Source organism: Parasteatoda tepidariorum, chromosome 9 (genome assembly GCF_982258835.1).
Source record: "Parasteatoda tepidariorum strain Cologne lab strain chromosome 9, Ptep-v5.0, whole genome shotgun sequence".
NCBI classification, from domain to species: domain Eukaryota; kingdom Metazoa; phylum Arthropoda; class Arachnida; order Araneae; family Theridiidae; genus Parasteatoda; species Parasteatoda tepidariorum.
In genome coordinates, this window is record NC_141763.1 from 76,870,437 (window position 1) to 76,895,813 (window position 25,377).

Sequence of the window (25,377 nt, forward strand, 5' to 3'; positions counted from 1 at the left end):
ATGTAAACAACTCTTGTTTATTTTTTCTAAATCTCTACATGACGCAATGCTTAAAAATATCCTTGTCATTTAACTAAAAAAAAAAAACGCTGTTTTACCATTTCCTACTTTCCTGAGGTGAACATATATTTATCTTAAGTCCGCTGAGATCGTCGTTTTCCAACCGTAAAACTATGTATAATTGATGAGATATTCTGGGTAAGAAGTTTCCACTGGATGCGTGAGTTACTAGGTCAGTATTATTGGAGCTTGTATTTCTTTTATTTAAAGAGCTCTTACTGAATTCCTTCTTTCTTCTGAAGGCAACGAGTCTCCAATACACTTGTTTACACACTTTCCGTTTAAAAAAAGAATTGAAAAGTAATTTTTTTTTCTCGCACGAAATCGATGGAGATAATCGTGAAAGGTAAATATTTCTTTTGATGTTTTTTTTAAACAACACTTAATTATTTGCTTTTAATGTTTCAACCTAATTCGTTCCAAATTGTGAATTTTCCTGGTGTATAACTCAGGATATGGCTGTTATGTAGCTGGCCTATCGTTTTCATTTGTAAAATTAAGGATTACGTACAAGATTTCAAGATCAAAAATGAACTAATGCTATTTTTTTATGAAATTATATTGAATTGGGATTATTTATTAATCTTCTTTAAAACTACATCTTTATTCTTTCTCAGTTCCAGTGATGAAATATCCGGCTAAAGTTCCGCTCACTACGGTCAAATCTCCGGAAGAAGTGACCGGGGTCCGATCTCCTGATCCCGAATCGTGGACTGTGCCTTTAGAGATTGGTAAAGGCCTGCATTGGATGGATGGAAAAACTCCAGGTATGTTCATTCCTTCCTTTCTCGTAATTTTATTTTTTGAAGTGTGTGATTTTGAACATAACAATTTTCGTATTTGGTTGTTTAATTATTAAGTATCTGCACATTACTATTGGTATTAATGGGGTGTTCATCATCTTAATTTTCACTATGAGGATAACTTAGGCATTAATGCAGAGGGGAATATTTCCATATCGTGATCGGTCTCGCCAACTACAATCGCCAAGGTGCCAAATAGATTTTTAAAAAAACATGTTATAGATGTTTGCCCGGGGGTCGCTACGAGTTATAGCTTTCGAGTTGGTCCCTTTCTGTGATGTTTTTTTTTTTTTTCCTTCTTTTTTTTTTAAGTTTCTTGCGGGCCACTTGCCGGAAGTTTCCAAGATTTGGATTCTGCCACAGATCATAGGCAGAGCTGTAAATGTGTTATAAATGTTGCTGGTATGTGCTGCAGCTCACCGCCGTTCTTTTCATTCTCTGCACAAGAATTTTATAGGTTATCTTAAATTTTTAAGAGGTTTCGTACAAAACCTTGTCTCCAAGATGCTTGAAATGGAAAGATCCATTTAATTAACGTACAGTGAATAAGGTAACCGTTTCGTTGTACTACATAATAAAAAACTTCATTCGCTTCAAAAATATACAAATTGGAAATAAGTCATACTTCAAGCGCTCAAAAATAGACGCCCATCTTCAAGACTTGCCAGACGTGAATGAGAAGAAACAAAAATGATTTAAAATTAAATCGGAAAGTTTTTCGTGGGCAACTTTACATTTTATATTTCAAATCACTTTTTTTCTTCTCATTCACGTAAGACAAACCTCGAAGATGGGAGCCTATTTTTCAGCACTAGAAACTTGTCGACTGTTATTTTCAATTGGTAAATTTTTGAAACGTATGAAGTTTCTAATATAGTAATATCTTACCCCCTGAGTTTCTTGTACTATTAGAAAATTTTTAAAAAAAATGTGATTGCACCACTCTTTAGTGTGTACTAGAGTAGAAATCTGATTGAATTGTCTGATGAATTGTCTTTGAAATCTGATGTCAATTTCTGTTGTTCAAAATACTTTTAAACCACGAAAGCATAACAACTTAATGAGTTAGTGATAAAAAATATTAAGGTTTTAAACTTTGTCGAGGTTATTTTGTTTGTTACCCTTTATAAATATTTAGTGTAGGGGAGAGTGGGGTCAATCGTAACATTTTTTACTTAACTATTTTTAACTAACAAAAAATCCAATATATTATTAGTATTAATTGACAGACGAGTAAAGTAGACTATCCTCTACTAGAAAAAATAATAAATACCTTATTTTAAATGTTATTAAATTAGTTATTAACAATTTTTGACAATCGTGCTCTTGTTACAATTGTCCCCACTTACGGGGTCAATTGTAACAGTTCATAAATTCAACTAAAACAATTATATATATTATCATAGTTGTGATATATTTTTTTATTGATCAAAATAGTAGTAATATTTTAGGAGTAAAAATAATAATAAGCAGAGATCTAAAGGGTTAAACTTTTAACTTTAAGGGGTTAAAAATTTTAATTTATGCTGTGAAAGGTGACAAATAAAATAATGCACGTGCAACTTAATATAAATGATATAGGAAACTATTGGTGGTTCTTAAAGAGTTAAGTAATAGTTTGTAAACATAAGATTATTTATTTTCAGCTGTTACAATCGTCCCTTTACTTATTGTTACAATCGTCCCCAAGACGCCATTTCAGCTACATTTGTTAAAAACAATGCTAGTTAATTAACAAAACTAATCTTTTTTTTTGTTGAAATGTTGATTAAGGTGTCCACTTACATATTCGGTTAATAATTTTTATTTGTTTAAACAAAATTACTTTGTTACAATATAATATTCTAATACCAAAAAAAATACTTACGTATCGTGAAAATATCTTTTGTGATGTAACTCTTTCAAAAGTACATAAAAATGGTTGCCAGCAGGGGTGTACATGCAGATTTATTAAATACACCTTGTGCGCCACCTAGGAACCAAATCTAGAACCCGACAATCGAAATTTTTGCTCTGTTACAATCGTGCCCTGTTACAATTGACCCCACTCTCCCCTACTATAAAATTTAGGAAAAATTGTTTCTGGATTGACTGTTTTTTAATTTCTCAGATGGCGTCCAACCAAAAGGCCCACCCACTCTCTTGTCTAAACGACTTAAAGAGTCTTCCCTTGTCGGCAAGAGCCAAAAAGATTTAGTAATATGTGATCCAGGTAAATTTATTCTAACTTTCCATTTTTTTACTCGTTATGGTTCTCAAACTATAAAACTTTCAATTTAAATTTTTCGTTTAGAATTTTCGTTACTTAGAGATAAGTTTCTCTTTTTCGTATATATTTTAAATTTTTATCTAAATAACTTCATTTATTTGTGTGCATACTCGGTTAAACCAAATAGTTATGTTATCGCGGTTCTTTATTAGTTATATTTTCTTAGCATACAAATGTTTCATCCTTAGTGAAATTATTAAAGCTATGTATTATTATCATTAAAAAAAAATTCGTTCACTACTCAGACCACTTGGAGCGAAAAGGAGAAAAACGCGACACAAGAGGTTTTGTATACCTTGCCTTACGCTAACCGAATTGCTAGCTTAATTTTTTACCGAGATATCGCGATCTGTAGGAAAATTTCGCGCGTAAATTCACACAGCGTTAGAATTAAGAGAAACCGAAACACTTTGCTAAATCTCTTTAATAAAAGAGATTTATTTTTTACTTTCAAGCAGCGTCCCACACATTTATACGTAATATTAAGAACAATCTGGCGATGAACCTACGTACGACGTGCTAAAACCTCTTTCATGTAACGAAGATTACCAGCGTTTGAAACGTTTGCTTTTTCCTTAATCGCAAAGTGGATCTTTAGTAATTCTGGATTAAACCTTCACTTTTTAACGCTACATCACGATTTTTGTTTCAATAATCCACAATCTCACATCGTAAGTGATATTCACACAGTTCACGAATTGTTATTAACGTGATTTCCGAATTATCCGTCGGAATTCGTTCTTTGCGCGGTTTACAAATTAACAATCGCAGTTACGTCATGATTCATATCCATGCGAATTATGCATCGAAAGTCGTACGAAAAACTCGCCTCATGATTTTCGATTCATAGGTGATCAGTATCATAACAATTAACGTGTAGATCAAGATATTTTTAAAACTTATACACTATCTGCCAATAAATATTTGGACACGTGTGATTGATAAGAGAAACAAGCTTTATTCATAATCAGTAGTTTGTAGAGCCTACACGAGAGGCAATTACAAAGTGAACCCTCCGTGGCTAACTTTCCACAAGTCCTTGTGTGACGGCTACTGGTATTTTCTTCCACTCGGCTTGGAGACGACATGTAAGTTCCTTCACCAATTTTGGACGAATAGCACACCCCTTAATTCGGCGATACAACTCGTCCCAGAGGTTCTCGATACAGTTCAGGTCTGGGCAGGCCAGTCCATTTAATTTACCCCATTGGCACCATACCAAGCCTTGGTGACCCTCGCAAATGACAGCTGGCATTGACGTTTTGAAAGTAACAGTGGTTCGCCCCATAAAATTGCCACAACGTAGAAAGCACATTGTCATTCAAAATAGTGCAGTAAGCATCGGCGTTGAGCTCACTATGATTGGGGACCTAGGGTCCCAATTCATACCATGAGAAACACTCCCAGACCGTAATTCCACCTCCACCGAACTTGACTGTTGGCACAATGCATTCTGGCAGGAGACGTTCTCCAGGCATACGCCAGACCCAGACATCTGAACGGTAGAGGGTGAACCTTGATTCGTCGCTCCAAAGAGCTGCTTTCCACTGATCTACGGTCCAATTTCGATGTGCTTTGCACCATATTAACCGAGCAGTGCTGTTGGACTTTGTATTCAAAGGCTTATGGGCAGCAGCACGACCTTGTAAACCAAATAAATGTGCTTTCTTACGGATGGTATTAATTGAAACAACACTCCCGGATGCTTGTTGAAACTCCTGGAGTATGCGGGCCATCGGCTGGGTGCGGTTCTTCCGAATTTCTCTGGACAACATCCGTCGGTCTATTCCCAGTTTCGTTGGTCCTCCGACTCAGGGCCCTTTCCGACAGTCACAGCTCACCTTAATCACATGAGTCACCGTCTATTTTGGGTAATTCAGCTCGCTAAATATGTCCCTAAAGGATCGGCCATTTCTGTGATACCCGACAATTATACCTTTTTCGAAATCAGAGAGCTCCGAACTGTGTGGGACTAATGCCAATCTCTACACGATATATACCTGCGGAGGGCGTGACGTATCTCAGGCCCGCAGATATAGTCATTTGCATAGGTGTCCAAATGCTTATTGGTAGATAGTGTGTTAATAGAACTTAGAAAACGTTGAGCATAATCATCGCATATGTGGATGCAAGTCATATGCAGGATGTCTCAGCTTAACAAGATGGATAACAGAGACTTAGAAGTGGCATTATAAACTGCTGTTTGTAGAAAATGCAACACCATGAAAGAATCATCAGAATCAAATGAAATTTAATGCAGAAACGACTTGTACTGATACAAATAAATGATGAAATTTTCAAAACAAAAGAAACAAATTAAGCGTCCGAAATCAGTATTTGGTGCAGCCACCACGCGCTGCAATAAGTGCTGCTATACGACGTGGCATGGAGTCAAACAGATGTTGAATATCTGCTTGAGGAAGAGAATTCCATATCGCTTGTATGCGCAACCAAAGTTCGTCTTTGGAAACTGCAGGACGCGGATCACGAGTGAGACGCCGACCAACCATATCCCACACGTGCTCAATAGGCGACATATCCGGCGAATAAGCAGGCCAAGGAAGAAGTTGCATGCGTTGTGCTGAACAGAAGTCTCTAACAGTCCGCGCAACATGTGGGCGTGCATTATCCTGCTGAAAGATAGCTCCAGGGATGCCTTGAAGGAAAGGAACGACTTCGGGCTGTAGCACTTCACGGACGTATCTGTTGCTATTGAGATTACCCTCAATTCGTATCAAATTGGATCGTCCATGATACGAAATCGCACCCCAGACCATAACTCCGGGTGTTCGACCACTATGTCGTTCAATAATACACTCAGGAAGGCAGCGTTGACCGGCATAACGTCTAACACGAACACGGCCATCATGGGTCCACAAATTGAAGCGTGATTCATCTGAAAAGACAACTTGGTGCCAATCAGCTCGCCAGTCTCTGTGCTCAAGAGCCCACTGCCGACGCAGCCGTCGATGATCCGCCGTGAGGGGAATCCTGTATAATGGCACCCTTGCACGCAATCCACGGCGCAGCAGACGACGAATTGACGAAGCCGACAATTGTACACCTGTAGCAGTAGACCAATGTGCTGCCAGCTGCCTGGAGGAAGCTGTGCGATCATTCACCGCCATGCGGAGCAGGTGTCGATCATCGCGCTCTGACGTCACCTTCTGTCGTCCAGTGCCTGTTTTTCGAGTTGTTCGGTGCTCGTCGGTCCACTGCTTCCAAACTCGCATCACTGTGGAACTGTTCCGCTGCATACGAGCTGCTATTGCGCGATAGGAAAATCCTCCTTCTCGAAGGCCGAATATCCTCCCTCGTTCAAACTCCGTAAGTTGCTTGAATTTCTTATTCTTCCGTCGTGGAGGCATACTCAGGTCTCACTAAACGTTTGCCACTAACAAATAATCATAGACTATTTTCAACGTCCCGCTACAGCACTTTATTTATACGCTTTCAGCATCAATTCAGAGGGCGCTGCGCGCGCCACGCACGCGCGATGGCTCTGAAACTTTATTAATTTGCATAATATCCTATAATTGACATTTGCTGCGAATTTCATTTGATTCTGATGATTCCTTCATGGTGTTGCATTTTCTACAAACAGCAGTTTATTTATAATTTGCTTAACAATATGGTTTTTTTTACTTGTCATCATTTAAAGTTTCATTTTAAATTATAACAGCAGCATATCAGCAATCCCTTTAAAATCATTTGCAAATTTTATATAATGAAAACTAAAATTATTCTATTTATAAAATTCTATGCCTATTCAATTTCGATGTGTTAAATACACATACCGCAACTTTTTCCCTTAGCTAAAAAAATTGGAAATTCCAATAATTTAAAGAATAAATAAATCCCTGACTTCAAAAATAAGAACATTTCATTTCTTAAAAAATCTACTTTTCATGTCACAAAAATGGCACTTTATGAAACCCATATCTCGTATTTACTAAACTGAAATCGAAGCTGCTACACTTTTGAACTTGCAATGTATTCTAAACATATTTCAGAATAAAATATGCGCCTCCATTTTATTTAATATCACTCAGAAACTGAATAATAATTCCCCTTTGAACCATAAAGAATAAAAATATTGATTTTAGAAACTATTTCTCTTTTTTAGTTGTGGCGGGACGCGGAATTCGTTTTAAGAAGTTCTTTCTGTATAACATTTAAATATAGATCAGGTAGATTTTAAATAGTTGTGTGTATGTTCTCATAAATCATTCATATCATAAAATTCTAAATAATCGTTTTAATTTTTTGTTTAGTTACTTTTTAAAATTTAACAATCCAAGGTTTCAGCAACGTGCAAATGATTAAAAAAAATGGCAAAAAAGATAAAAATTTAAGCAAAAAAATTATTATTTGAAGAATAGAGAGCCATTTTAGTGAATTTTAGAAATCCAACTTCAGAAAGTTTATAACATCATAAAACATTTTTTTTTCTATTGAAAATCTTTTTTAAATTGTAAGAATAAACTAGTATCGAAATAACCACTCTAATCCATTACAAGACGACCAGAAAAATACTTCCTATCGGCCGGAATTCCCTGGTTGGTAGGACGCTGGGATCGCGCTCGTGAGAACCGAGAGTTCGAATCTTGCCGACCGAAGAATCCCCGTGTATTAAATAGTGACTGGTGCTCGTTAAATCTGTCGGGCTCACAAAGTCCTCCAAGTTCCCATAACAAATCAGCGTCTACGGATACAGATGTGGAGATTGATCATTCTCTAGCTCAGGTCAAAATTACGATCAGTGAATGAATGAATAAAGATTAATTGAGCTCTTCTCTGTAAAACGGGCTGTGATGGGCGTGTGGCTGAAGTTTTATTCTTGGCGCAACTGAAAAAACAAGAAACGCACCCTCTGACTTAAAAATTCGCTTTATTTTAGCAGCACTCAGGAGCTATTTGATTTTGTGTGCTATCGTGTGTTATAGATATAGATTTCTCATCAATTTTATTTATATTTATAAACACTGAATTTATAAATTCGTGGCAGATTAATGCAGACTAGAAAAACTGCACATGCTATTTAACCTGAAATATTTGTGTGGGCGTGTGTTATTGCACGGTGTATAACACGGAATTTACAAATTCGGTTATTAGCACATTCGGTTATATTATTTCGGTTCATAAGCACAGAGGATCACGTTTATGGTCAATTCGTTTTAATAAGTAAACTTCTAGAGCAGTGATGGTTCAAGGGATAGAGTGCTCGTCTTCCAATGAGGTGAACCGGGTTCGAATCCCAGCGATGGCTGGTAGATACGAATTCCACACCCGGCTCACACCGACCACAGTGCTGACGTAAAATATCCTCAGTAGTAGACGGATCATGGGTTAGAGTCCCCTTGCCGTCAGGCTAGCCGTATGAGGTTTTTCGCTCCGTGTAACGCAAATGCAGGTCAGTTCCATCAATAAGTCTTCCACAACGGCAAATTTCTCCCATTACTTGATCCAGGAGTTTCTTTGTCTTCAGGATTGGGTTCAAAATTACAAGGCTACGGAGTTAAACATTAGTAGTCGTAAACCCAAAATTGGGTCGGCTGTTCAACGACGGTTATAAAATAAATAAAAAAAATTCTGAAAATCCTACCCACCTTTCAGCAAAAAAAAAAAAAAAAATTCTTAAAAATTAAATTGATTTTAGGTAATAAGCTAGATGTATTTCTTTTTTAAATCAGTATCAACTCTAACATAAATTTAACATAACATTACTAGAATAAAATGCTCCTATAAAGGTTTTTTTTTATTTTTTAAAAGAATTTTTTTTTAACTTTTAGACGTACGGTTGGCTGCATTCTTCGTAGGAAACAAAAAAAAATATTAATCTCGCCATATTTCAAAATTAGTTATGAAATTCGTCGTAAGATCATGCAGACTAGAAAAACTATGCAGGCTAATCCAACTGAAATATTAGCACAAGCGTTTGTTATTTATTTTTATTACTGCAAATGTTGGTTACTTTTAAAGTATTGTTTCAAAGTTTCTCAAAAAATGATATATAAAAAATTTAAAAAAGTACCATTTGTTGTAAAGCTTTGTTTCAAAATTTGAAACTTATTGAGAATTAATAACTAGTTTCTAAAGCAGAACACAGAAAACCGTACAATTCCATGTCCTGCCATTGTTCTTTAATTGGTTTTTCAAGTTTTCTGACATTTTTGGGACAACCTTTATTTTTAGTATGTTTCAAAACTTAAAAAATAAGGTGTTTTGGTCGACTGCGGGAAAGAAAAAATATAACTTTCTATTTAATCTTTTTTTTTCTTCTAATTTTTAAATAATAAGTAACGTTCTTTTAAACTTTTGAAACTAAATTGCCAATATAGAGCATCAATTTATTCTGATAAGCTTTTTAATAAGATAGTTTTAATAGAAGAAATTTTTTATCAACAGCTTTGCTAATTTTATACACTCTAAAACATGCATTTTTTATATTCACTAAAATTTCAACTACCATTATAACAACTAGAAAGTTTAACTTGTTCTTTTATTATCCATTGTAATCGTAACCTCTATGAAAATTTTTAAAAAATTTCTAACAGTACCTAACATTTCTACAGGTGATTTTGCAAACACCTTTTTAGTGTTTCTATATGTTCAGAACCTGACTAAGGGAGGGGTATAAGGGCATTTGCCCCGGGGTTCCCAAATCGAATAGAAAGTTTATTTGAAGTTTCCTTTCTTAATGAGCTTTTTTTAAACAAAATATCAGTAAAGTGTAAAATACGTCAGGTTTACGTTAGCTTCTTCATTAATCTATCTTAAGAACACAATCTATACTTCGTAAATTCAGTCGTCAAATTTTCGTAATTACGATGGACAAATTTGGCCAATCAAAAATCTGTATTTTTGCATATCGCAAAATGCTATAAGTTAACAAAAATTCAAACTTCCGATTGTCTTCATTGAGCTATCGTAATCGCCAAAATTTAGCTGAATTCCGCCCTAATGTCAGCAAGGATATGAATTTTTCGCAGCTGGAACATAGAATTGTCAGAAAATCAATAAAATGGACAGAACGATATTTCGTCTGACCTTTGGAGGGGGAGGGGGGATGAATAGCTTTTTAGGCTCTAGTTATTTTTCTTGTTGTATATAATGAGGTGAAAAATTTAAATACCTCCATAAAGTTCGGTTCTTCATTACTGAAGTCGTGAGGCAGGGGGGGGGGGGCAATTAAGGCTAAGTCGGACCCTGTCTATGTTGTAAAACTTTTTCATCACTCGCCTTCAATTTTACTTAACATCTTCTATTTTCGACTGTGAACATTACTTCTATGAAAATTAAGAAAGTAAATGGTTTTCTAACGGAAATTTTGTAAACAGCTAGCTGGTGTTTCTATATTCTTTTTATATTCAAACATTTTCTTCTATTTTCCACTATGATCAGGGGTCTGTCCAGACATTTTGTGAAAGGTCCGTTTTTGTGAAATTGTGAAAAAATTACTCGTAATTTGTGAATATAAAATAAACGTTAAGTCACATTCTTTCAACCAGGGTCCTGCTTTTGTGAATTTGTGCAAATAGGGTCCTATTATTGTAAAAAACTTTTTCAAGGAGTTTTTAAGTTGTAAAGACATACAAGATTATGCTCAACACTGTAAAATTATAATTTAAAAAAATTAAATTTTAAAAAATAAGCAGCAGTTGCTGCTATTAAATTAGAGATGTAACATACAAATATTTGGTATTTAGCCTATCCTGCTGAACGCAGAATATTCATTTCGGACGAATAATGGAAGAAGCGTCTGCCGAAGACAAAACTTAGTTCGTTTATAACTGTCCTTCCCCCCCCCCTCATGGAAGGGTTTATTCGATTAACAAAACAATTATGAAGATAAATAAATTTGTGAAGGGTCCGATTAAAAGATAAATTATTTTGTGAAGGGTCCGTTTTTAAGTTAAAATATTTTGTGAAGGGTCCGTTTTCAGGAAAAGATATTTTTTGAAGGGTCCGTTAACGGATCCAAATTTCTCCTAAACAGACCCCTGATGATGTTTCCTCCATAGAAATAATTTTCTAATGGTAACTGGTAATTCTAGTTTGATTTTTTTTTAAATTTAAGTTCAAATGTATGATATTTTAAGTATTTTTCTTTTCCTTAATAGGTAGTGAAGCTACGGGAGAAAGTGTTGACCTATAATTTATCTGCTTATTAGCCCTTTCGCCAAATTTCACTGACCACAGCTATCACTCGCCGAGGTCTGGATGACAAAAGAACTAAATAAAAAAAATGACAAACGAGTCCCTTCAATTTGACCTGCGTTTAAACTGCATAATATATATTTAATTATCGTCTTTCTGTCCTGCAGATGATTCTTGTTCGTTTGAATGAGTAGAACAAATTTAGAAAACTCATATGAAGTGAGGATGTTCAGATTTCAAAATGGATAAAAGGATCCAAACTAACGTAACCCTACTCATCTGTTTAGAATCGAAATTTCAGATTTTTAGATGGATGAAAAGATCCTAACTACCTTAACCCTACTCATCTGTTTAGAATCGAAATTTCAGATTTTTAGATGGATGAAAAGATCCTAACTACCTTAACCCTACTCATCTGTTTAGAATCGAAATTTCAGATTTTTAGATGGATGAAAAGATCCTCCCTACCTTAACCCTACTCATCTGTTCAGAATCGAAATTTCAGATGGATGAAAAGATCCTAACTACCTTAACCCTACTCATCTGTTTAGAATCTGAAAGTTAATAATTCATCTAAGTTATAGCTTAATTGATTAAATAGCACTTGAATTCAAACTGAACAGAAATTATGCTAATAACTCGCGTAATTTAACACATTAATGGAAAACAATTTGCAAAATCCTTCCTGCTTATTCTGCATTTTATTTTTGTAAACATTTTTGGAGAATATGTCCACCAAAAATTGAAGCATATATTTTTATAAATATTTTAAATTTAAATCATAAAATTATTTATTTTTATATTGCTCTTAATTTCTGAAAATTAGAATTTTCGGCTAGTATTAAAGCTAAATTAACTCAATATTGGCATGCAATACTAATTTAGAAATTCATTTGGTTACCTCTACTAATGTAAAGTTAGCGACTATAAAATAAATTGATGGTTTAGAATTTAAGCATAAAGATGAAAATGTTATAGACCGCAAATCAAATAGTATTTACAAATCATGATAAACTAATACATGATGATGAAAATTTAAATGCATGTACTCATTCAATAAGATTCAAGAATTGTCTAATTGTCTCATCCATTTATTTATGTTGGAGATGAATTTACAATGATGTATTTACATTGTTTTTAGAAATAATAATTTACATATTTTATTAGTTCAACTTAGTGCTTTAAACATATTTTAAACATTTTAGTTGAACTAAAAATTTACACTATATATAGCAAGATTAAATATAAATTATATTTATTTCTAGAAATTTTCCTACAATTATTTTAAAAAGAACCAGCTTACAAAAGTCTTGTATGTTGTGATACTTTGAACAATTTATAAATAAACTTGATATTTGAATGAATTGATACTAGATATGATGAAAGTTTTCTCAGTGTATAAATAAATAAAATAAACAATAACATTTTACAATATAACTATCAACATGTTATTTAACACTAATTTTTATTATTGTAATTTTTTATTTATAAATTTAATGTTATTTGATAAATTTAAAATATGAAATTTCTATTTTATATACAGTACAGGACCCGTTATCCGGAAATCAGAAAACCGGAACGAAATTCGATAAATTTTCCCGCCATTTAGAAGAAAAAAAAATTTTTTTCCTCATAAGATTTTAGGATTTTTCTTTCTTTTTTGAAAGATGTTTACCTTACCATCATTTTGGAAATAATCATTAGTGTATTACTTCATCGTTTTTTCTTCTTTTTAAGATTATTTCCAAATTTTTTCTTTTTTTAGTTGGGTTTAACAATTAAAAAAATGGCTTTTTGTAGCTATTCAGAAAACCGGAAAAATCAGTTATCCGGAATAGCGATGGTCCCGATCGTTCCGGATAATCGGTTCTCTACTGTATTATGTGTGAAATAGATATTTTTTTTTAGTTATTTTACGATAATATGAGCTAATATTTATTTTAAAGCATAAATTGTATGTTCATCTCCAAGTTTATAGTTATATGTGTAAATAATGTAAATAGTCAGGAGTAGTCATGCTATGTTTTCTGTGTAGTGTACAAGGGGTTAAAAATGAACATTTTGCTGTGCTTGAAAAGTGGTTCCTAATTGCTCCTAATATTTTTGTTACATTTATAAGTTGTATTACTTATTTTCTACTTATTAAGCTTATAGCCATTGTAAAACTAAGTGATCATCTAAAAACTACCAAGCAACGAAATGATATTTAAACCAGTTATTACTTAACTAGTGGATTTAAGCATCTTTAACAGTTTATTTATAGATACTAAATCATATCACTGCAATGTCTATGCTTGCAATATTAAATAAATTTGAAAGTTGGTGATATTAGTAAAAGGTATATAGACATTAAATTTAGGCAGTCCTAACCAAATTGTAATAAACATTAAAAAAATATGTAAAATTTATCCGATAGTAACATATCTGATAAATTGGTTTTATTTAGAAGGTGCTATTTTAGTATTAGGTTAGTAAAATGTATTGCTCAAATTGGTTTGTTTAAAATATATGTATCATTAAAATTTTAGATAATTGAATTGAGCTTCTATTTAAAAAACTAGGTCTACCATTAATGCTAACACTTAACATTTGAAACGAGGAAATAAACTACAAATGAACATTTTTGTTTTAATTAGTTAGAAAGATAAATATAATCGTACTTTTATTTAAAATAATTTTATTCTCATTGTTATTAATTATTGTGGGATTTATTATTAATGTATTAAATGTTCACTAGTACCTAATGATGACACATTTACTAAAATAAGCAGGGTGTTTAAAAAATGCTTGTAACTTTTTTTTTTTCAAATTATGTTCTAAAGTTTTTTTCCACCACTTCCCAGTAAACATTTCATTGCTCAACAAATATTTCATCGTTCAGTAATAAATATCTCATAGTTCAAAAGTCTTATGTCATGACTTCATTATTATTTATAATTAAAAAATAGTTTGTGACTTTTAGTCACTTTTGGAAAATTTGACTTAAAAAATTTATTTTTTATTTTGTCGATGCTTTAAATCGATAAAAATTTAAAAAAATAAACTGCACAATTGTTCCCAATAACAAGGGAAACAAAAATGATTTCTTCCTAAACTTGTTATGAATCGCTTAAAAGCAGCAATTTCTTTTAAATTGCCTATGAAAAATTCACCTTAGTACCACAGTTCAACTAAGTTCTTCAAATTAACCAATAGCAATACTAGAGATATTAACTTTGAGCTTTTGCTATTTTAGACACATGTACAATCTTGTATTAACCAATACAGTTTGTAAAACAGTTAAGACTACAAAATGAAGCATAAATTCAACAAGCATTCTAAACACCCTGGGAGCTGTAATATGCGGATGAATACCATATTAAAATTTAAAAATTGAAACTTTATCATTACCCTTCCGCTCATTTTTTCTATTGATTTTACTGTAGTTACTAAAATTAGCCAAAAAGTATTACTTTTATCCGAATTGTTTTAAAACGCAGGTTCGTTCAATGTCGGGTATAAAGAGGTGGTACCAGTTGGTGGATAGTAAGACTAACACCTTTTGGTCAAAAAATGAACTCCGTAATCAGGTAAAGATGGCAGATTTTATTGCATAAGTGTACATTTTTATCTTGAAATTAACAGATTTTATAAATCTTCACCCACCTGTCTGATAAATCCTGGTGCCACCCCTGCAGGTAGTGAGACAGTCAACATCCGTACTGACCGAGAGTCACCAAACGATAATTCATAGAATTGAGAGATTCTGGGTCATCGTATCATATTACACTGCCTTCGTTTCGCTTTGCCCAAATTATGGGTCTCTCATTTTGACCCTTATATAATATTTGTATAGATTTATAGATTTCCAAGAAGTTCTAGCTTTTAGGCTATTGGTCAGCTGTAGCAATGGTTGAGACTAAGTTTTCACTTCCCCGAACTATCTCATCTTTAGAAAAGTATCAAATAAGCATAAATTATATATTTAGGAAAATTTTAACGTTTTTGAGATATTTCTTCTTGCTTCTAGACTAAACATCAAAATGAAAATATTTTTGTTAAAAAAAAATTTACTTTGTTAAATCTGTAACTAATATACTTGACTATTCATGCGCCACAAAAACTACTCAGACAATCACAGTTTAATTATGTTACAAAACTTTTGCTTTAATGTCAAAATTATTGGTCATTTTTAGAAATCTAAAAATCATAGTTTTGACTTTAAGTATATATGTTTGATTTATCAATTTTATTCAAACCATTTCACAAGATTAAAAAATATAGTTTTAAGAAATTTTAAATTTCTGAAATTCATTTGAGGAAATAATGTATATTAAAATCATTTATTTATAATTACTGCAACATTAAAAATAAGTCACAATTATTTTTAGAAAACTCAATCAACACTGAAATTTTGTGTTATACAGTGCTTATTAAATCAGATTTTGATCATATATTTGTTTTTTAAATTGAGGAAAATATGCTTTATTCAAAAAATAAATCTAAACTAATGTGAAACATGGATTTGTGTACACAACTAATTTTTGAAACATTTTATTAAACATACATTAAGAATTTTTTTATTGATATGATTTTCATGTTTTTAAATTGTTAAAATTTGTGAATTTTGAAATCATATCCAAAATTTTGAAAAGTATAAAATAAATTAATACAATTAAAATTACAACATATGCTTGCTTATATTCACTTTTCAAACTTATATATTAATTTCCTTCAATTTATGATGAACTTAATTGAAACAGATCCTTAAAATTTTCCAAACTAATAAAATTGAATTTTTTTCTCTTCACATCAACTTAGTTCTACCATTGCTGCACTATTAAAAAAATGTAATTGACAGATAATTCTACTTCATCTCTATTGTAAAATTTTTTGATACTCAAACTAAACTATGCTTTATATACATTTTTTTTAAAAATTATTTATTAAAAAAATATTTTGACATTATATAAAAGATCCTAAAAAACTAACTGGTGACACATAAACGAAAATTAACATGTAAAAATTTAAGAGCATTCAAAATCTAAATGATTTTCTACACCATTTTCATATGGTAGAAAACAATGTTAGAAAAACTAAGTGTTTGTGTTAAAATAACTGCATATAGCTTACTGTCAACCATTAAAGTTACAAAATAAATAAGAAAAAGTTCTGTACATATATTTCTGTTATACCCCTGCACATATGTATAAATAAAATTAGAAAATTGTAAGGTGCACCATATTACTTGTCATGAAGATCAAAAGGAAAAAAAAAGACTGTTAATTCATGGACGAAAGAATGCAACACACCATGTCTCTTCCCACTAGTTGGCTAAAACAATACATAATTAGGAACTTACAAATTGGCCAGCAACAGAAGAATGTAACTGTGCATGTATCTGAGTCTTTAACCCATAAATGTCGGTTGATTACTGCATCTGTGTGGTTGTGAATTGTAGTGATGATTGAGCTTTCTAAAGTATGGTTAATAAAAATCATTCCAGTAAAGAGTTGGTTATTACTTTAGTACTGTCTTCATTTGCGTGTAAAAAATTGGACAACAAGGGTGCATAGCCAAATTATTCAAGAAAAAATAAGAACTTTTCAAGCACTCAAAAAATATTTTAAGCACTTTAAAAAATATCATAATTAGGCAGGGTTGGAAATTTTTTGGCAATTGACGGTTTTATTTTGCTTTAACCGTTGTGTCGGGGGAAAAAAAACCTTTTGGCATTGTTTTCTACAATAGTCAAAACTCATGAAATTTTGAATCATCTAAAACGAATGGCGTTTTCATACGCTTCGGACTGACGATACGCAGAAGTAGATCGATTGGGTTTGAATTAATTGTGAAAAAGTTGAATAGAACAATGTGAACTGTGTCTTTTTGCATAATTCGTAGCGAAAATCAACATGGTATAGGAAAATTTTCATTTTGTAAAAAAGAAAATTAAGGGCTTTGAAAAATCGAAAATAAGCACTTTTTTAAAAACGCTACGCACCCTGTTTGTATGTAAAATATTGGACAAATATAAGGAAAAATTTAGTAGACAGAGGTATTTTTTTTTTTTTCAATGGTAGCCAAGGGAATGGCATACGTCATACAGGCATCTGAAGGGCAGACTTGTTGATCACTTTTGCAGGGGCACCATATTAGATAGGCCAACTCTGCTCCCACAGTACAGAGAATGAAAGAACATCCATGTCTTGCCCAGGATTCGAACCTAGAACCTTTCTGATGCAAGGGCAGTTCCCTGACCCCTACACAGTAGGCAAAGGTTTAAAAATTACATTTTTTGGAGAAAAATGATTTCTTAAAGAAAGATCTTATGCAGCACTTGAATAAATAATCCCAAGAAACTAAAGAGGTAAGATATTACTTTATTAAAAATTTCAAAAATATACAAATTGGAAATAAATCGACATGTTTCGAGTGTTCACCCATTTTTAAGACTTTCCAGATATGAATGAGAAGAAACAAAAGTGATTTGAATTAAAAAACGCAAAGTTGGCAACGAAAAATGGAGAAATAGTTTTATTTTCATCCTTTTCTTTAATACTTTATTTTTCCATTTTATATTTAAAATCACTTTTTTTTCTTCTCATTCATGACTGGGAAGTCTTGAAAAATGGGTGCCTATTTCTGAGCGCTTGAAACATGTCTACTGCTACAATTTGTATATCTTTGGAAGTGAATGATGTTTTTTCTCAAGTAAACACTTTCTTAGCTATACATTATTTAATCAAGATTCTAAATTTATGATATTATAGGGTAAAAGCATTTAGTGACAATGTTTGTCCTTTTTTTGGACTGGAAGAAAGTTCCAAGAGAGAACGGCTACAAACATTCATAAAAAAGATGGACTTTTACCACACTGATTTAATCAAATTTTCCAGATTTTAAAACTTATGGCATAAACTTTATTATTTATTTCTCAATTATGACTTATTCTCATACATTAAATTTGCTGTTAGAGTTAAAAAGAAATATTTTTTTTAAAAATTGTTACAAAATCAAATTCGCCTTAACTTAACTCAATTTATTTAATTTTTCCTGAGTTTTGGGATATTTTAATTAAATTACCTAATTTTTCCCCTGTGCTTTGGCCAACGGTGCTTTTGGTAACTAACGGTAAGTTAGAAAATACTCTTTTGGCAGCCACTTAAAATATCAAGAAAAAGAATGCATTTGACATGAGTGGTTTAAATTTGCAGTGGGGGTTTACATATTTTGACAATTGGAGTTTTCAAATAAGAAATAAATTTAAACCACATTCTTTACTTTAAAGCTCATTTACTCAAACCTTCATCCACTCAGCTTTCCATTGACAGAAAAATTTTAAAAGACAACATTATATTTTTAAAAAGCTTTATTTCAGAAAATTTTGATTGACCACTAAAACCATCATAATTCTTAAAGATTCAAAATAGAATGCATTAAAATAAATATATTTAATATAACCCACATTATGGAACTAAAATTACATTTTGATTAAAACCAGTTCATAATTAGTCACCACATTATAAATAAACAATCATTAAGATTAAACATAATACATATAGGACCAGGTCCTTGCTTGGATGTTTTAAACGGGGTAATCACTCAAGATTGACAGAAAACAATTGATTCAAATTTTAGAAATTTATATTAATGCAACATAAATTGCATATTATTTACATAAATATAGTAAAGTTATAAATCTGTAATTTGATTTATAACTTCTTTAACGTTTTAATTAAAACGTCCTGTTATCCATAAATTTACACTATTTTAATGTAATTGGTGTCTTAAGAGTAATCGTAGACCGAGCATTCACTTAGTTACATGTATGTATTTCAACAGGGCTGCTAATCAATTTCAGAAAAAAAATTCCCTGACAGGAATATCAGGTAAATTTCAATGAAACTCCAGACCATATTTAATCTAAACCATACAAATTTTTCATCTGAAAAATTAGATTTTTTTGTTTGTAACGTCAAATATTAGATTTGGTGAGCAAAAAAATATCATTGGATGAGGATGGAAAAATGTCAGTTTGACTAAAATTTGAAATTTTTACAACTAATTATAATAGATGTTAGAATTATTTAACTCTAATCTCAATTACTGTTACTGACAATTCTAAGATATAGGAATTTTCTAGGTTTTTGTAAAAAAGAAAAAAAACCTGTTTTTTAGAGTTAAAATAAAATTTCCTAACAATTCCAGGTTCTCCCTGTCCTGGGAGAGCACTACTTAAATCGAAACAAAACTTTTCATTTTTATGATGCAGCACTAATTTGGCATTTTAAGACTGAAATTTAATTTTCAAATAAGTAATGATTTTTGTAAAAGCTTTCAACACAAACTAGTCTCACATTTTCTTCAAAACAGTCCAATTATTACATTATGAAAAACAAACACCAGATCTTTTAATAATGTAATGATTAGTATAAAAAGAAAATATTATTTAAGTATAAGCATGCAGAAGTATAAAAAAAACAATATCAATTATAAAAGAAACATCTTGAGTGAAACAAATAATGAAACATTGTACACCACACTAAGGTTAGTAATATAACTCACAAAATTATTATAAATCATAACATGTTCTGAAAAGACATGGTTTTAAAATAAAACTAACAATTTCACAGGCAAAGTTTATCACACACATGGTAAATGCTATTTACCGGGATAGCAACAATACATTTGTGGTTAATTTTTAACATTTGTTCATCAATACGGTAAAAAAGTTTTAAATTTAACATGCAAAACATAACTTGTAAGCCTATGTTTAACTTAAAGAGACAATAACAAAAACTAAAATTAGAAGATGGAAGACAAGGGTTTTAATTTCTTGAAAGATCGTGGCAATATGCTGGATGATTAAAAAACATGTCATTAAATTAATACATTTATAATTCATTCAGCATTTTAAACAAATGGGTAAAACTAATTTATCATACTTCCACTTTGAACTAAATTTCAGACTAACTCATATCTAAGTATAAAATCATTTAAAGTTAAGCATAGAAATCGCATATACCATTGTATGCAAAAGTAGTATAAGTAAATTAGGTATGATGGTAGAAATTGCACGATTACATCATTTTTGAACAAGTTTTGAAAACCAAAACATGTACAAAATTAACGACTTAATTAGTTTAAGATTTCATAAAAATTAATAAATAGCTATTATCTCAGAATAAGATTATACAAAAATAGCCAATGACTAAATTTAAGATAAAGATATAAATAAATTACATCTTAATTTTTATAAAGAGTTATTAAGGCAAAGATTTCATATACTTAGGAATAAATGATAAATTACGAGTCCTCAAAATAAATATAATTAAGTGCTGATACATATGTGTTTTGCGTTATTACAAACTACACTTAAAGATTATATTTTGAAAAGTTTCTCCCTGGTGCATAAATTCAACAAATTTACTAAAACTGAAAACAAAATATATAACTAAGTGCTTTCAATATAAATCCATACTCCAATTAATACTAGACATTTTTTTCTTAGTCATAAAACAGTGCTTAACATAAATTATACATAAAAAAGTACCATAAAAATAGTTCAAATTGATTATTCAAGGAAAATATGAATAAAATATATATATTTGACAATAAAACACATCTCTCCAATGTTATTCTCTCTCATGTTACAATTCACTAAGATAAATTTACCTTAGAATATACAATTATAAGAATCAAAGATATGAGTAAACAGAAAATTACAATTATTAAAATGAGAGAAAAAACAAAAGTTCTAATATAACAACCATTTAAATATATCTCTTTTTGAGCAAAGATCAAAATTGAACAAAATGAAGGTTTTTAAAGCATTATAAATTTTTCAAAGAAGATTCTTTCATTCATAAAATCTCTCATTTTAACTTCAGAAGTCCTAAGCAAGCTTATATGCTCTGCGAGAGGTCTAACTCTCAGAAAATAAAGAAATTTTCAATTTGATGAAATTAATTTTTGCTTAAACATGTTTTAAGCAATTTCACGTGTTCTGCGAGGGGCCTAACTAAAATACCATGATGTGCATGATTTGACTACATGGAAAGTGAATGACTCAAGGCTAAACTGTTTATTCCCAACTAAGCAATAATCGCTTCACAAACTGCTTTTTATCAGTGTGGAATGAACGGAATGTTTAGCATGAGTTGAAAACAGAACATGCGACAAGAAACAAGTTAAAAAATTGCATGAATAATTGGAACATACAAATAATATTAAAAAAACAAGGAAATTTAATATTAAATCCAACTAAAAATTAAAGAATGAGGAACATTTTAATAAAAAATCAAATATGTCAAGAAAATAAGGATAAACATTAAAGCAATGCGGATGCCAACTAAAATATTCATAAATCTATTGTTCTGCAACAATAAGGATCATATGCTATAATACTCAGTGCTGTTTTTGTAGTTCAAAATAAATTTTATTGTCATCCACAAAATGCATTTTTTTTTAATAAAAAAGAATAAACATATTTAATTCTATAAATTATCAAAATAAAATTTTAAAGCATATTGAAAAAGTTAGGAATTGTAGTTTTCAAACGCTTTACATAATTTTTGAGGTTGAATCAAATCCATTGAAATTTCAGAAACTACATTGTTGGCATACCAGGACTGAAAATAAAAATATTCTAGAAAGTTAAAAACCAAAAATCCTCAGAAACTACTTAAATTCTTTTTCATTGAGCAAAACAGAATGAAAAAGCTACAATTGTGTATAAATGGCACTAAATTGCAGAAGGAAAGAAAGTTTCAATAAATAATATATGAATGAACTATTAAAGTAAACAGAAACAACAATGTAAAAACTACAAATAAAAGACAAATTTAAAACAAATAAATACCAATTCCATACTAGCACAGATTTCGGGAACATGAAAAATTATATAGTAAAATCAGAAATGTTTTTAACACAAAAATAAAATTAACAGTTGACTTAAACTGTAAGGGGGGAAATAAATAAATGATTTTATTATATTCTAACTGTGAAGGGGGGGAAATCAATAGTAATTATTTGTCTGTATAAGAATGATAATGTAAAAGAAAACTAAAAAAACTTAAGTCCTTATTGCTAAAAATGGGCATTTCACTTATTTAATACATACATATATTAACACTATTTAAATTAGTTCTACACACACATAATCATATAGGCATTTTGTACCAATTCATACATACCTACACAGGCACAAAAAAAGTAAGAAAAAATTAACATTGATTATTCTCTATAAAATAAAGAATATTTCATAAAATTATCTGTTTTAGTAAAAAGCATGACATTTAATTAATTCATTAAAAAGGAATGGAAACAAAATTCTAGAATTAAAGGATTTAAGAAGAAAAAAATACCATTAAGCTTTATGTTATATAAAAATTCATGATTATACACTTTATAATTAATGTCATGTGTATAAACTAAAATTGAACTTTTTCTTTGTGAATTTTTTTTATTTTATATAGCTGCATTTATGAATAACTTATTAAATGAGTTGCTTTACATAATAATAAATTGCTGGAAAGTACCATACAAAATAAAATTGGGTAAAATGAGAAAATCTGCACTGAATTTAAGATAGGACAAAATTTAATACAATTGATGACAAAGTTAATATTTTTATGAATGATAGCACACGTTAAACAGTTCAATTTACTTTAACTTTCAATGTTTTAGCTCATGATCATCAGCAAAAATAGCTTAATCTATAGAATCAATTCAAAAATATAAATATAGCATGTCAATTACAGATTAAATATACAATACGTAGCTTACAATTTGTAATTAAGTGCTTTCTAATTATTCAGATTATAATTTACAATATTTTTAAGTCCTGTAGAATAAAAGAAAATGCTCCAAAATAATTATTTTGAAAGTAGATAAATTTCAGAAAATAGCAGCTGAGAAATATAACTTATCTTTTTCTTTACACTCCAATAAAACTAGTAATTTTGAAATGGAGGGGGGGAGGATGTTGTTATAGAGTTGATTCTAGATGAAGTCGTTCAGTTTCAGGCTTTAATTTGAATAAATCCTCTTGAATCGCATCCGTAATTATTTTTCGTTTTTCTCGCTAGAAACAATGCAGTGCAAGAATAATTATTGAAAAGAATTTAGGTTTAAATATAAATCTTGAAAAACAGCAGGTAAATTTATTCAATAAAAAAGATAAAATAATAATAACAATGATAAATAAATACGTTTAAATTTTGTGTTTTTTTTCTTCTTAACTCTAGATAGCTAAACATTCATCGAATAAAATATTGATTTTTTCAATTTTGCGAAGTTACGTCAACAACTTCAAACATTACTAACTTTAAAATTCATGAATAAAAATTTTTCAGTTTTTTCCTTTAGTTATGTTTATTTGTTAAAAATAAATAATGGAAATATAAAAGTATCCAGATATATAATTCATAGCTCATTAGTATAATTACAGAATAACACTAATTTAAATTTAGTTATCAAAGATGAAAATATTTAGCATTCAGATGGGAAAGTAACAATTAATAAGTAAAATATAAAATTGAATTTGGAATCATTAAATGGAAGATTAGAGAAAAAATAATACATAAAAAGTGAAACGTTTTTTGCCCTCATACGAACTTATGTATCTAACTTAATTGAATGGGTCATTAAAAAAACGATAAAATTACCTAACAAAACTAATTGTTCAAGAACATTAAGAAAAAAAGAATAATTTTCAATTACAATAAAAATTTTTAAAAATATTCAGTTTTTAACTGCCCCATTCAATTTTTAAAAAAAAAAAAATTCATAGGGAAAAGAAATTTATACCATTTATTCCAATTTATTTTTTCCGAGACAGTTTTTGAGGGAAAAACTTTTCAATTCTGAATTACTAAATATTTTTAAATACGATTTTACTAAGTAATAATTTAATTTATTAATTAAGGAAATTTCAAAGTACATTAAATCATTTAATTAAAATAAAAATTAAATAATTTTCTGTAGATTTTTTGAACTGAAATATTTTTTTTTAATTTATTAGCAAAACAAACTTAAATTCTAAACAATTTGCACCTTATCACATTTACCATGCTTGATTTCATATAATTTTAAGTGTTTTCAGCAGACATATGAAGATCATGTTTTACTATGAACTGCAAAATAAAACTTAACATATAAAATTATTCAAAGATTACTATGCTTTAAAGAAAAATTATGATTTAAACTAAACAAAAACATATAAAACTATCATGTATAAAACTTCAAAGAAAAGAAAAAAGTTAATTTTGAAACTTAAATTATTTCAGCTAAAATGAGAACACAAAACTAAAATAAAAGATTTAGACTACAATCATGCAGTTGTTCATCTATTGTAATCACTTGCAATTAAATAAGCAATTATGTGATGTATCAAAAAAAAGTTAATAGAAAATAAGTATAAAAAGAAGCAGCTATTAGCATGTGTTTTATTATAATGGAAAAGTTTCCAGAGCTGAAACACTAAAGCGAAATTTTAAAAGATAAATTGAATGCACAGATTTTATGGCACAAGACCTGAATTAGAGAAGGCTGCACCAAACACAAAATAAAAAGAATATACAGTAATGGGTATTTAAGGTGCAATCCAAAAAATAATGAAGTAATAAATATAAAAAAGGGAAGAAGAAAGGTTATAAGGTCAACCTTAAAGGAACCTGGATGAGAATCAAAGTGACCTATCAAAAGTTTTTAGTTTTAGAGGACTTGGAAAAATTTGCCTGACATTCAGCAAATTTAGAGAATTTCATTTTTTTTTTTTCCTTCTCTAGATTTGATTTTCTACACACCAAGTAAAAAGATAATAAGCTTTGAAATCTCACATACTTGTTTTGATTTTGTAAAAACACTGCGAGAAAGGAAACAATTTCTTAAAATAGTGAGGTATTGATGAAAAGTTTTGAAATGAGAACTTTAATTCGGTTTTATCATTTATGAACTTTAAATCATTAATTGACTTGAATGATTAAGTCGTAAATTGGCAATATATAGGAAGTCAAAAGAATAATTGACAAATGAAGGTATAATAAATTCAAAATAAATACAAAAAATGTATTTTTATTTATTTCATTAAAATTTAAATTA

General features: G+C 30.2%; 2 protein-coding genes across 4 annotated transcripts in view; one reads left to right on the forward strand and one right to left on the reverse strand.

Moving 5' to 3' along the window:
- LOC107437477 (uncharacterized) overlaps positions 1-11,852 on the forward strand; it is a 258,907-nt gene extending 247,055 nt beyond the window's left edge. Inside the window, exons 16-18 of the mRNA XM_043045034.3 lie at positions 678-827; positions 2,974-3,075; positions 11,256-11,852. Coding sequence (XP_042900968.3) covers positions 678-827; positions 2,974-3,075; positions 11,256-11,290 — 287 coding nt within the window. The 3' untranslated portion in view covers positions 11,291-11,852. The remainder of the gene's footprint in view (positions 1-677; positions 828-2,973; positions 3,076-11,255) is intronic.
- Positions 11,853-18,625: 6,773 nt separating this feature from the next.
- Taz (tafazzin, phospholipid-lysophospholipid transacylase) overlaps positions 18,626-25,377 on the reverse strand; it is a 29,831-nt gene continuing 23,079 nt past the window's right edge. The window contains exon 7 of one of the 3 annotated variants that reach the window (XM_016049499.5): positions 18,626-23,359. In XM_016049499.5, the coding sequence (XP_015904985.1) occupies positions 23,264-23,359 (96 nt within the window). In that variant the 3' untranslated portion in view covers positions 18,626-23,263. The remainder of the gene's footprint in view (positions 23,360-25,377) is intronic. The other 2 variants (XM_087152164.1, XM_087152165.1) reach the window with 2 other exon arrangements.